The sequence below is a fragment of the Citrus sinensis genome, chromosome 7 (assembly GCF_022201045.2).
Source record: "Citrus sinensis cultivar Valencia sweet orange chromosome 7, DVS_A1.0, whole genome shotgun sequence".
Taxonomy (NCBI): Eukaryota; Viridiplantae; Streptophyta; class Magnoliopsida; order Sapindales; family Rutaceae; genus Citrus; species Citrus sinensis.
This window is the reverse complement of record NC_068562.1, coordinates 23,517,476-23,531,962: the sequence shown is the minus strand read 5'-3', so window position 1 is coordinate 23,531,962 and position 14,487 is coordinate 23,517,476. Positions and strand designations below refer to the sequence as shown.

Genomic DNA, 14,487 nt, shown 5'->3' with positions numbered 1-14,487 from the left:
AATAAATTTAAGTACCATTTATTTTGTTTTTCTTGTTTTAATTGATAAAGTTTTATTATGTAATAATAATTCAAGTTTGCCAACTTTGGTAAATTTACATTATTTAGGGTTAGTATAAAAGACCCACAAAATCTTAGTTTTGTTATTCAAGCTTTTATTAATAAATTTAGTCTTTTTTCAAACTTTTGTTTCTCTATCTTTTCAATCTCAACATTTTATTTCATTAATCTATCTCGAAATGTTTCCACAAGCAAGGCTCTAGTAAGGTGCTAGAGAAATTAATTTTTGTCTCTAGTTTAGGTGGCATTTTTTTTTTTATCTGAAATCTAAATAGATCTGAATTAATCTGAATTTTAAATAGAGCTAAATGTTTAAATCTGAATGAATTTTTTTTTTGTCTAAATCACTAAAAATAAAAATTAAGTTGTTTGTTTTTTTAACTTAAAAATATCTAAAAATAATATTTTTACATTTATACCCTTACAAATTGTAAATGTTAAACAAATAATAAACATCTCAAAGAATATAAATAAGATAATATATTATCATAACATAAATCATATTCAATTGATACAACTCTTTAATATTCTATATTATATATGTTAATCAATTTTATTATAGTTTATGATGTTTTTATATGAAAATTATTCATAGAAAATTATGAAGATAATAATGCTAATTTGAAGAAAATAAAAAGATAAAAATAATAATAGTATACCACAATATATTATCACAAGTTATATAGAGATGGGTAATAATGCTAATTATTATTAAATTTTATTTAGGTAAAGATGAAAATTAATTAATTAGATAAGGATCTTTTGGAGAATATCATTTAATGATATCAATCAGACTTTTTAGATTAAGTAAAAAAAATAAAAAAGTAACTTAATGACTTAATAATTGAAAATTTTAATTGAGTTGAAAAAACAAACAAACTTACTGATTTAACTGATTAAGTCAATTAAGTCAAAAAAATAAACACCCCTTAGTCTACCCTCTCCCCCTACTTATTGTAGATGAAAACCACAAATATATATATACACACACACACAGTAGTGCTCGCTAAAACAGCACAACATTGTCGCAAACTCTAAATAGAGAGACTAAATCCAATATTTGGTGACTTTATTGAAACAAACAAATCCTAAAAATATAAGAGACAAAACCACATAAAAACTATAAAAGCATCCCTGTAAAGGCACTTCACTAAATACCCCACAAAACGAGTCATTGCCGCCCCAGGCCGTAGGAACTTCCTACTTCTTTGCAGAGTCATGGATCTAATACAATATCTGCTTGAATCAGATCAAATGTATAGCGTAATTCATATATTTGGGTTCAATATAGACCAATGCCCAATTTTAAATATTAAAATTTGGGAGAAATTTACCCATAGTTATAGGTTGTTTCTTATCCTCCGACGCCTCATTCAGATTATCATTGCAGTCGCAAGTTAGTCGATAACTAAAATGAAAGTAAAAATTATATTCCTACTAAGTGGTAAAGTAAAAAAATTTTAAGGATCCAAGCTCTATTTTTCCTATATTTTGTCATAATAGCTGATATAATTGTTGAGATGGTGATATTTTTACCCTACAATTTTTATAAACCCACCCTTACTATCAGAAAATAATTACGATAAGTTCACACTTAAAAGAAAATTTAAATGAAGAAGCAGTTTGGAGAATCAATTGACTCTTAATTTACTTTTTTCGTGACTTAGATTGTTTATTATATTTGACTACTACGATTCCTTTAGTATAATTTTAAATTGATTATTTTACCCTTATAAGTTAAGAATCAAAACACCCAAAAATTTTGTTTAACATCAATATTTCTACAATTTTATATAAAATTTGTTGTTTTTAAATGATGTATAAATAATATTTTATTAGTATGATTATTAATTATTTGATTTTATTTAAAAGTACTGGATTATACGTCATAAAACTAAATACCTAAACTATTAGACAAAAAAGCACATGTGGAGCAATTTAGTTATTTCATGGCATAAGAGTAAAATATTCAAATAAAATTTATGTTAAAGCGACCTTAACGGTAACAAAAGATCAAAGAAACCTAAGTGAAAAAAATTATAGGAAGGATTTAATTGATTAATGATCCAAACTCTTTGTTGATTTGTATTTTTTAAAAAATAATGTGTACTTCTTATAATTATTTTCTAAAGTGGGTGGAAATATCTCTAGCCATATTGTCCAAGTGTTCAAATTAGAAGGACATTTCTTATACTAAAAATATAAAAAATATACACATATTTTTATGAATAATATAATTATTTATCATCTCAACAAGTCTTGAATAAGAGACTTCTCAATTCATTTCAAATAAAAATTAATGGTCTGAAAATATAACAAAGTAAAAATACGTATAAGAGTTGATACGTAAAGTTTATATTTCAAATGATGATGTCATCAATTAATGATTGCCAAATATTTGGTAATAATTAACTTTTTTACATGATTTCACAGCACTAATAAATTAATGGCATGTCATGTGTCACATTATTTAGGATACAATTTTGTGTTTTTGACTTTGCAAGCATATATCTAAGATGTGACTATTGGTGATTGCAATTTCAAAGTAACCTAATTTATAAATGTTGCCACAAAAATAGATAAGTATTCAAAATAAATGAACTTCAAACTTCAAAGTTTAAATACTTTGTAGTGTGAACGACAATGCATACTACAGATACTCCTTTAAGACGCGCTGCGCATATTATATTGCATTAAGGTGAATTAAGGTATAATGCAAAATCATGTTAGTGCAATATATATTGTATTACATATGCTAATATTTTATATCATATTTCTTATTACTATTAATTTTAAATGAATATTATTTAAATTTATTAATATTTAAGTATTTATAATTCCTTATACTGTATTATTTAAAAAAATTAATTTTTATATATTAGTTATTGTAATATAATCAACTAACGTAATATTTGATTATATTTTTAATATAGTTAATATAAAATAAAAATGTAATGTAATATTTGAATAAAAAATTATAAATTTATATTAATTATTATTATGTAAAAAATGAAAGAAAATAAAAATTAATTTTGTATAATATGATTAGATAATCTAATATGGAAATACAAATTTACTTTTATTCATTTATTTTTTTTTTTAAAGAAAGCTAAAGAAACAAACTGTCGCAGCAGCTGTACAGCCCAACATGAGACTGCACTGCAAGCAGTCTCGGGTTATGCGAGTTGACAAGCACACCTTAGTCCACAAATAAATACCCTCTTACTTCTACGTAACCACAATAGCACGCCAAGTTGCATTCTCTCTCGGTAAATAACTAAGCATGAAATGAATAGCCTTAGCCCATGTTTATGGTAACATTAATCATGTTGATTCATGTTCTGGCGCATTTTGCAGTTCATGAAGACGGCTAGCAGCATTGAAATGCAGCCATTGATGCAGCTACTGCCGACATTTGTAGAAATGCAACCATGCCAACAGTCATGAAGTAGCTTTATCAAATCCATAAGAAGCTTGTTGTCATCATCACATAAATAATCTACTTGGGTGGGCATCTAGTGCAAGCATTCATTAAACAGATCACATACATGCTAAATCAAATATGCTAAACATCACTAACATTTACTACATTATGTCATTGAGTAGTGTATCCACATGCAACAACTTCAAATATGGAGAGACCTCGAGCAGCTATACGAAAGTTAAATTATGAAGGTTTAGACATTCTCACAGGGAGTGTATGTGCTTTACTCTTTCAATTGCCTGCTTCACCTTAGCAGAGGGTTCTTCATACAAGATGGCAGGGTTGTCGAACTCAGATGCCTTGCTAGGCTCCCCAAGAAAAGCCCGGAAAGAATCCGCCACTGAGTACGAAAGAGAATTCAGGTTGTAGCCTCCTTCCAAAAAAAATACACAGCGGCTTCCACATAGATCTTTGGCAAGCTGTTTAATGTTAGCTGCAAGCATGTAGTATGTCCCTGTTGTAAACTGTAGACTGGCCAGTGGATCCAGTACATGAGCGTCGTATCTGGATAAAGTTCAATATGAGACACGCGAGTAGGTGAATGGCCGGAATGAGGATGATAATTCAATCTAAGTACCAAGTGACAACATTTTCAAACTCTCATTTAGAATTTTGAAGAATAGTTTATCCATCCGTTATAGTGGGATTGGCTTGTTATTAAAGATCCAAATTGGAAAAATGCAAGCGTGAGTGGTTGGATGCACACCCTAGCACATGTATGCAATATATTTGAAATGTTGAAAGTCATTTCATTTCAATATTTGCAAGATCACCACAAGGTCACTGACTTCACATATTACCATATTATTATTTTCTTTTTTGGCCTGATCATTATAAAACTCATCCTCATCATCGTCAGAGAGAGTTTTCAAAAGAAATAAAAATAAAAATTGCCGTAATCCGTCAAGTTACATTTAGACGTGGGAAAGGGCAACTCACCCAGCAGAGACGAGAATCAAATCCGGCTTGAACCGTTGAGCACATGGAACAATAACTTCATGAAACACAGTTCTCATTGCAGTGTCACCAGAGCCTCCAGGTAAAGGCAAATTGAGTGTTGATCCTTCACCATCTCCACGACCTACCTCATCAATTTTACCAGTACCGGGATAACTTCCATCCTGTATTAGTGAGTACATTAGGGTTTGATCAGTTAATAAGCTTGTTCAGCATCAAACTTTTGAAATCAGCATATGTCCAATGTCTGCATAGTACCAAGCCGTGCGTTTGATGTCAATGTTCTCATAATCCATTAGTGCTTAAAAATGTGCTTTTGAGCATGATATAAGTAGAAATAGTATTATGACCTGTGTTGCCCTTTCCCATGTGCCATCATAAATAAGAAAGGGATAAGGGAAGTAGATAATTGAACAGAACATGAAATGTACAACTGAATAATCAAACATGAGAAACAGGACATTCTTATATATTTTGTGGACCAAATCTATACTCACCTGGTGTGTTGAAAGGAAGAATATATCTGGATCATCATAGAAAGCATCATTTGTACCATTTCCATGGTGAACATCAAAATCAATGATAAATACTCGCTTCAATCCATGAGCACGTTGAGCATAACGAGCTGCGATAGCCACATTCCCAAAAACACAAAACCCCATTGGCCCCTTTGGAATAGCATGATGTCCAGGAGGTCTTATCAAAGCAAAACCCAAAGGTGGATCCGGGCGGTTCTTAGACGCTGCAACCTGATGTTTATCTAAACAAAGTTTTAGCTGATATAAATTCAAAATAACTGTTTTTTTAGCTTACAATCATCTAGTGTTTACAGATACCATCTGGTTCTGATAACAAGATATCTGTTAAATCACAATGTAGACACAGGTATTGCATGCTGTGAAATTGAAACAATTTCAGCATTTTCAACTAAAATATTTTTACAAAGACTAACATTCTAGGTCAAGACATCACCACTGAATCAACTAAGGCAATTCCAGCTCCAGCTGCAGCAAGTGACTCCTGGAATGTCTGCAAGAACAAAATCATCATCAGAAAGAAGGGGAAAATTGACGAACTGGTTGCATATTGAAGTACAAGTATCAGAACTATATCAATATACTACCAAGAAAAGGTGGACGGGAAGATTAGGAATGCTAAAGTTCCAAATTCCATCCTTGAATGCACTGTTAAGTGTTATTTCTCATTTTATGTCTAAACTGAGCAGATATTTTTTCTTTTATTTTTATCCATACATTTATTTACAAACTGCAGCTGAAACCCATAACATTGTATTCACAATCAAAATTATGAGTCTACACAAATTTTCTGATAAAAAATAATCTAGTACAACAATATTCCTAATCTTTACTCCTAAACTTATCAATTTGAGCCCATTACCAAAAAGAAAATTCATATCCGTGAATAAGAAGATATAGAAATCATTACAGAATGAGACATCAAATGATGCCTCAACAAAAATATAAAGAATATGTCATTGCAATGAATTATAGAGCAGAAACAACTAGTTGGTAACGGCAATCATCCACCAATAGCCATATGAATAATTTAGAAGTGAAAAGGCAGTTGTTTCCGTCAAACTGATGACAACTTAACACTTATTATGCTACTGCTCTAAAGTCTAATGAATACCCAATAACTGGAGAATGCGATCTCAAAGTTCTTTCAATTGATAATAATCAGCAGAATTGATCTACTAGTAACTTCATTATTATTTAAGAAATTACAGAGAGAGACTTCTTCCTATTATAGGCAGAAGACAGAGACTAAAGAAGCAATAAAGTTTGCAATGTGCCTCTAGGACAATTAAAATTTACTGTGCTCTAATCCAAATTCTCCTAACAATCATAAGGAGTCATGTTGGTTTATTCTGGCACTCATCGGCTGATAAATAACATAATTGTCTTACACTGTGGAAACTGTGGCATATATTTAATAGTCCAATGTATAGTATCTAGAGGCGAGTCAACGCATCCACAAAATCCAAAATCAAAATTCAGCTACTTAATGAAATTCACTTACAGTTGCAGTAGCATATGTTGGTCCAGAACCTTCAATTAAAATAATGCCCTGTTGTGAAGCCCGATCCATGGCCTATAAACCAATACATATAATCAATTAGCACTCCAGATGTTAAATACTGACAAGAAGATTAAATGAATAATTATTTTGGTAAGTCAATGTTTGTACACATGCATAGATGAGTGTACAAAATGATTTGCTGGTGAGAAAAATAAAATGGCAATGACCAAAATAAAAATACATTAGCTACACCTATAGGCCAATTCCACTCTCAAGTATTTCTCCTCTCACATATGATCAAAACATGGAATGGCATAACTGAAAAAGGAAAAGAGAGTGGAAAATAGCCATCTACCTTTTCAAGTCCTGATACGTAAGCTCTTGCATGAACACTTGCAATGTCGTCAACTGAAGCGGGGCTAAAATTTTTAAGTTCAATGATCTCTGAGCCACGGAACTGAGACATGTAGGAAAAGATAATAAACAAGCAGTAACAAATAAACTGGTGCTCCAAAAAATACCATCGTATAATTGCTCTCTAGAACTGTTAGCTTTTATGATCAATTAGTTCAATACTATCTTGGTCCACAGGAGGCCATTGTACCTATGCACTGCAAAAACTGGAGGTGAGCTTCTCTACTTCAGAAACCCTTTTTAGCCTGGTCACAGACTCACAGGATTCAACTCAAGCCTCATGTGAGACAAGAAGTGATGTTACTTTTCACTTAAATTGCTCTATCTTACAGAATAGAATACAATTTTTCCAGCAAAGTCTCTCTTCAAATTTTAGTTAAGCATTCACAAATTTTAAAAATATTATATGCTCATTGAAGTAGTTTTATTTGGTGAAGAAAGTAATAAATATTCTAGTAATTTGTCATTGACAACTGAGGCGATGTTATTCATCATAATCACAGTTTAATCTAGTAGTTTTCAACTTCAATTGACTGAGATGAAAATAATTGACAAAAGATGGAAGTCTACAATTGCATACAATATGGCAAGATGACAAAGCATGGAAATTGGAAGTCATAAAATTGAATAATGACATAACATGAACACCATTGAATACCTCCGACGTAAGCTCCATCTTTTCAAGAGCACTCACAATTGCAGGAACTCTAAGATGGGATTCTGGATGCAACTCCTGTTAGCAGTAAGAAGCCAAACTGTCAGAGGAATATGCAAATCATCAAACTCAAGAAGACAAAGCAAGTTTATTTTTTCAGGAAATGTAAAAGCTAAAAAGTAGGGAGAAACGGAGAGGGGGAGATGTAATTGTTGCTTTCTTTCCATTTAACAAGCATAATCATGAATTACATACTTTTGTCTCTAATTAAAAGCAAAACCGTCAATTATTTTTCATGTTTCACAAGGAACAAAGAGAACTTGTATTGAGATTAAGGATAAATACAAAAGGAGTGAGCCAGCTGTCAAAAAACAAGGACAAACTGTTCCCTAGAATCGCAGAAGGTTATCAAACGAGGCTATAGAACTACTGATGTGAACAGCTCAAAATGTTAAAAGACTATTATGATGAATGAGACTTATACAAGAATAAAATGGATGTCAAAAGTAATTAATTGGGGGAAACGAAATCAAAACAAAATGTACCTCACACTGAAACTTACTAAATTTAATCATTGGACAATCTAGTCACACACATCAGCTGGCACATAATAAAAGTGAAACAAGTCTCTTCATTTAGCACGTGTGACTGAAATTTTATTCAGCATGCAAACTCTATATTTAGAACATGCTGTAGACGATACAGTCTCCCAACAATGTTAAACATTATTACATATTATCCATTCAGCATCATAGCAACTTCTGCATAAAAATAGAATTCAATGCATGGAAAATCAGAAGATTAGTAAAAGCTTGTTCATTGGAACTACCAACAAGAAACAATAGGCAGAAGAGAAAAAATTTCAAATCAAAAAGACAGCTCATAGTGATAGGAATAGTAAAGTACGAGTTTGAGATCATGGATTCGTTTAGCAAAAGATTACGTTCTAAAGATCTAACATAAAATGCAAAGAAAAAAGTACAAAAGAAAAAGGAAAGAAGAACCTAAGATGGCATAAGTTGGAGATATGTATTGGAGTTTTGAAAAAACAATGCAGAGCACCAGACAATCAGAACATGCGACAGAGCCAGATTTGGGCATCAAGAGGACACACCGTCAAGCCCTCATCAAGACGCAGAAAGGCTAGAATTTTAGTATTTCACTTTAACATTGAGATGAAATCAATTAGGTATTAATCCCCAAACATAAGATCTTTAGACAAATAAAATATCAAAATTCTCTAAACCAAAATATTCTATATGCAATCAAGTCATCCATCTTTATGAAAACGAACAGAAAATAGAATATACCTGGTTGTGGCCCAGAGCAGGAGCTACACCATAAATCACTCGCGCATCACTTAGCTGTAAATTTAGATCCTTTTCTGCAGTATATGAACAAATGAAACCTCTTTTGTTTTTTATTAAGTTTTTTCTCTGCAAACTTGAATACTTCCAGATATGTCTATGCCCCAACAATTTAGTATCGAAATTAAACTGATTGTGACTTTTCCACTGGCGCACATGATGGCTCATCAAAGAAAACAGATTCCCTAAGAAAAGCACAATTGATTTATCTGTTAGAAAGAATATGAACTTCCTCAGTAATGCTAAATGCCAAAAGACCTTTTGCAAGGAATATATGCAGCTATGCTGATATCCAGGCCCTTATTGCCTTAAACCCAGATATGAACAAAACAAAAGCTCAAGAATGACCACACATTTCTGCAATACTATAATTTTTAATTATAACCAAGCATTTGAGAGAACTTTTTGCATCACTAGCAGTACCTTAAAATGGTTAAAGTTACCTTTGTGTTATTTTAAGGTGTTTGGTAAAGTGCTTTCTGCAATCAAAAACTTACTTCAACTGTTTTGTAGAGGTGTCCTTAGTAAGTGGTTTTCAAGCAAGTGCGTTTGGGTAAGAAGTACATCATGAGTACTTCTTCGGAATTGATTTCCACAAAAGCATTCCTGACAAGCTTTCATCTTACCCACAGAACTGAGGAGGCAATTCAGATAAGCATGGCAAGAATGCAAATACTAGCCCCGACACATTATTAGAAAAGTTAAGCATGTTGTAATCATGTCGCTTGTTTGCCATATTCTTAATTTGTATCTGAAATAATTTCTAAAGATATAGTAAGTATAACGTTGTTATTCTCTTAAGTCATATACAAGTCAAACACAACATGGTTACTCAAATATTTGATACTCATGTCACACACATTTTCACGTATTGAGAATTATGAACCCAAACTGGATACGATCATTAACCAGGCAACAAGGTGACGACATGATATCAACTTTGTGCTGTGCTCATATGGAGTTGACTGGTCATATCACCAACAGTGAACCCAAAAGAGTATCATGTTGCACTCAATAAAAATAACTAAATAAGCATATGAATCCACAATCTCTTTTCCAGAAACCTCAACTGAAAAGACAGAAACAGTTTGTTTGAACAACCGAAAAAAAAAAAAAAAAGTGACGTAAAATTCATCTTCCCAAAACAATGCATAGCTAAATGATATATCCAACATCACCAACAAAGAACAGATAGAATTTGTACTGGTTTGTATATAATCTAACGATATAGACACCCGCCAAATTTTTATCGGTCTTAGTGTAAAAACACACAAAATATTAAAACATAGTCCTCTAAATAATTAATTTGCAATATTATGAAAGAGGGGGAGAAAATTACCAGGAAAAGTCGGAGGTTTTAACATTTGGAGCTCCATTTAGCGACTGAGCAGGCAGCTACCAGGTGCCAACCGTTATATATCTTTTCCATTTTTATTTTATTTTATTTTGTTTATATATTTTCTTTTAGTTTTTTTGGGTATTGTTGTTTTTAGTTTTGTTATTTTTCATAAACTGCGTGATAATTGTAGGAGTCTATTTATGAATTATATATATATAGATATAGATATAACTCACAATTTCTTGGAAAGGAAAAATAAAAAATACCAATTATTGTCCACAAAAAAAAATTTAAAAAATAATGCAGCTATAAATTTTCAAATATAAAGCAGAAGCAACAATTTAAAAAAGCAAAAATTTTAAAGATATAAAACAAAACAAAGAAAAGAACTTTAAATAAAATAAGTCTTTGATATTTAATATGAATATCCGTGGACAACCAACTTAATATTGTTTATCATCTTTTCTCAAAAAAATTAAATTATTATAAATATTTCAACGTTAATGGATTATGTGGATGAAGCAGTTTTCAAATATTAAAGATAAATCAAACTGATTATCAAATAAATTTTTATGTGTGACCAATTAGCGACCCTACCTAAAAAATTTAAACCCGACAATTATTTTTTCATATGATTTTATTGTGATTCGGTAAACTCTAGGGAGTGATATCAACGGATCTGGGCCGCAGGAAGTGGGCCGAAATTTTGCTTTAGAAATTGAATTCGAATTCTCTCTCTATCTTCACTGCTTTGATTAGTTTGGTAAAAAAATCAAAAAAATTATTTTATGTTTTTCAATATAGAGAAATAACGGAGTCATTGCCATTGCCGGAAATATTAGACCTGCTAAAAGCATAAAAATAGAGAAAATTTGTTGAGAATTTTCACATAAAGGGTGAAATAGAATAAAATAAATAGAACAAAATTATATTTGTATATAAAGGATTTGGGTGATATTTGCACGATATAAATATATATATTATGATTTTTTTAATTCAGAAAAAATAAATTGAATGATTGTTTACTTTTTTTATAATTTCAAATGTATCGATAGAGACTATCGGAGAACAACTGTTCTCAATCAATTAAGCAGATTAATAAAAAAAATCAGAAATTCATTGTCTAGTAATTGATAATTGGTTAATCAAAACAACAAGGCATTTTGAGAGTCTCCGTATCAACTAAGAAAATCGATACTTTGGCAATCCCAAAAACTCTCATGTAAAATTTTAAGAATATTAGAGGGCATACTATCTCACCAAGGGTAAATGCCACAAGGCAAAACCAACATTTGCGAAGTAATTAGCCACCTAATTTCCTTCTCTATAATTTGGTTGTACCAAAATATGGAACTCGATTGATATTTTTATCACAGATTCTACTTGTTTAAGATGTTTTAGCAAATTCTGTTAGACCAAGAAAATAGTTTCATAATTCACTTTGATTAATAATAATTGCGCAGATTAATTAAGCCTTATACGGACATTACAATGAAATAAAATTGAAAATTATGATTTAAAAAAAGCTTGAAAACTAAATGTATGCGTAAAATTAGTACAAATCATGATAATTGCATAATTGTAATTTTCGTGATTGCTGAGACCCTAAGATTGACTATTGAACGATGATGGTGTCTGTCCTTCAACAAAATGATATATATATATATTTTTTAAATCAACATTAGAGGAAATTCTTCAGTATTTTATTTAACCTTCTTCGGGGAAAAAAATAAATAAATAAAACTCTTTTTAATGAGGTTAATTTTTTGTACTGTGGATCTTCCACTAGTACTATCAAATAGGGATGGCAAAAAAGTTCGGGCCGATCCAATCCCGACCCAGTCTAGGCCCGGGAACTTAGATGGCCCAAAAATATAAAATCCGCATAGGTTGGGCCTAGACAAGGGCTTAACAAAAAAATCCGGACTTAGCTCGGGCTTTTTTAATTTATAAAAAAAATAAATTTAATTAAAAAAACTCAAAATACTAAATTAGTTTACTTTTTTATATTAGTATTTATTATTTATTAGGTTATATTACTAATATTTTATGCATTGGACTATTATTCTATTATGTATTAGATAATTATCTTTAATTTAAATATTTTTCTTAATTAAAAAAATATGTTATAATTAATAAAAAGAGCCCAAGCCCATCCTGAGTCCGACCTGAACCAATTTAGATGAGCTTTTGAAGGGTCTGGACTTTATTTGAATAATGTGGGTTTCGGCTTCGAAAAGACTGGCCCAAGCCCACAAATTGCCACCTCTAGTGTCATTGATACTATATCTATTCCACTCTCCCCCACTCCAACAAATGATCTGAAAGCTAATTCAAAAGAAAATTGATTGAGAATTTTTGGCATCAAATCTTATGAAAGCACGTATAAAAGTTAACTTTCTTGACGAGGGCCACACATGTTCAACAATTTGGTTGGTATTAATATATCCAGTGAATTCGGCTGTTGTTGTTTATCTTTGCAATTCTAATACTTTATTTATAAAGAGAACAAATAAATTACTTATAAATTAGTGTAGAAAGAATTAAAATATTCGTTAAGAAAAAACCACTCTCTATTAATTCCCAATATTATGATTCTGATCACTCTCCACTAAATCTCAAGATTATGATTTTGTATATTACAATTCTGTATACCCATAATTTATACATGCTATATTTATATTTATTTAGTTTCTTATTTGAGCTTCATGTAAAGCCTATATATAGGCTCATTCTCTTTGTAAATATGAAATCAAATATATAATAATAATACTTCATATTCACTTTCATGGTATAACACTGAACTTTTCTTATTATTTTGTTGTCCTTCAAATACTGTTTACAGGGAAGATATTTATAGTGATTCTAAAACACATAACCCTACTACAGTTTTAGGAAACAAAATAATAACATATCATCTAAATATTCGACTTCCTAATTCAACTTATTCTATTTAAATTAAATGCAAAAGATCTTCCTCAATTATATTCATCATGCCCAACTTGCTTGTGAGAAGTTCAAAATTCTGTCTGAAGAGTCCCTTGGTGAGAATGTCAGCTATTTGTTGGGTTGATGGAACAAATGGCATGCAGATAATGCCTCCTTCAAGTTTCTCTTTAATAAAGTGGTGGTCGATTTCAATATGTTTAGTTATGTCATGCTACACTGGATTGCGAGCTATACTAATCGCCGCATTGTTATCACAATAAAGCCTCATAAGAACTTCAATTGGTCTCTTTAGTTCATCTAAGACTCGCTTTAGCCATAACATTTCACACACACCATGTGCCATAGTTCGGTGCTCAGCCTCTGCACTGCTACGGGCTACAACACTTTGTTTCTTGCTTCTCCAAGTAATTAAGCTACCCCATACAAAGGTACAATAACCTGAAGTTGATTTTCTATCAATAACTGATCCTGCCCAGTCAGCATCTGTGTAGGCTTCAATGGTCCTCTGAACTCTTTTTTTAAAATACAATCCCTTTCCTGGAGTATCCTTTAAGTACCTCAAAATTCTATATACTGCCTCAAGGTGCCCTTCATACGGAGAGTGCATAAATTGGCTTACAACCCTCATTAAGAAAGCTATATCAGGACGAGTATGAGTCAAGTAAATAAGCTTGCCCACTAACTTCTAATATCTAACAGTATCAACTGGAGTTCCATATTTAATTTCTTCTAGCTTGTGATTTGGTTCCATAGGAGTATTTGCAGGTCAGCATCCACTCATCCCTGTTTCTTTTAGAAGATCCAAGACAAACTTACGTTGGGACACAACTAAACAAACTTACATTGAGACACAACTAAACCTTTCTTAGATCAAGCTACCTCCATTCCTAGGAAATATCAAAGTGTTCCAAAGTCTTTGATTTCAAAGCTAGAAGCAAGACTCTTCTTCAGCCTCTCCATTTCTATCAAGTCATCCCATGTGAGGATGATATCATCCACATACACAATAAGTACTGCTATCTTCCCATCTTTGGAGTGTCTAAAAAACATGGTGTGATCACTTTGAGCTTGAGCATAACCCTGACCTTTGACTGACCTAGTAAAATTTTCAAACCAAGCCCTCGGATATTACTTGAGGCCATATAATGATTTCTTCAGCTTGCAAACTCTAGAATGAAAATTTCCTTCAAATCCAAGGGGAGAGTCCATGTACACTTCTTCCT

General features: G+C 31.5%; 1 protein-coding gene across 7 annotated transcripts; it reads right to left on the bottom strand.

Moving 5' to 3' along the window:
- Positions 1–3,500: 3,500 nt before the first annotated feature.
- Positions 3,501–10,480, bottom strand: LOC102628763 (histone deacetylase 14, chloroplastic). 7 transcript variants are annotated; one of them, XM_015529163.3, is made up of 10 exons: positions 10,316–10,415; positions 9,420–9,610; positions 8,920–9,161; positions 7,613–7,687; positions 6,896–6,997; positions 6,541–6,612; positions 5,473–5,529; positions 4,998–5,249; positions 4,483–4,664; positions 3,501–4,047 (listed from the first exon to the last, which is right to left on the bottom strand). In XM_015529163.3, the coding sequence occupies exons 3-10, from the start codon at positions 9,142–9,144 to the stop codon at positions 3,747–3,749; spliced, it is 1,266 nt and encodes a 421-aa protein (XP_015384649.1). In that variant the 5' UTR covers positions 9,145–9,161; positions 9,420–9,610; positions 10,316–10,415; the 3' UTR covers positions 3,501–3,746. The 7 variants fall into 7 exon arrangements, with proteins under 7 accessions (XP_015384649.1, XP_006465059.1, XP_015384644.1 ...); XM_006464996.4 differs by lacking the exon at positions 9,420–9,610 and having other exon boundaries at positions 10,316–10,480; XM_015529158.3 differs by lacking the exon at positions 9,420–9,610 and having other exon boundaries at positions 5,476–5,529; positions 8,920–9,185; positions 10,316–10,397.
- Between the last annotated feature and the right edge of the window lie 4,007 nt (positions 10,481–14,487).

What these genes read in the sequence shown, in the direction of transcription:
- LOC102628763 (XM_015529156.3), bottom strand. Translation starts at nt 10,352, where the DNA reads ATGGAGCTCCAAATGTTAAAACCTCCGACTTTTCCTG. An exon ending in CAACATATGCTACTGCAACT is followed by an intron (nt 5,530 to 6,540) that starts GTAAGTGAATTT and finishes TTGTTCTTGCAG; the next exon opens with ACATTCCAGGAGTCACTTGC. An exon ending in TCTTCCTTTCAACACACCAG is followed by an intron (nt 4,665 to 4,997) that starts GTGAGTATAGAT and finishes TCACTAATACAG; the next exon opens with GATGGAAGTTATCCCGGTAC.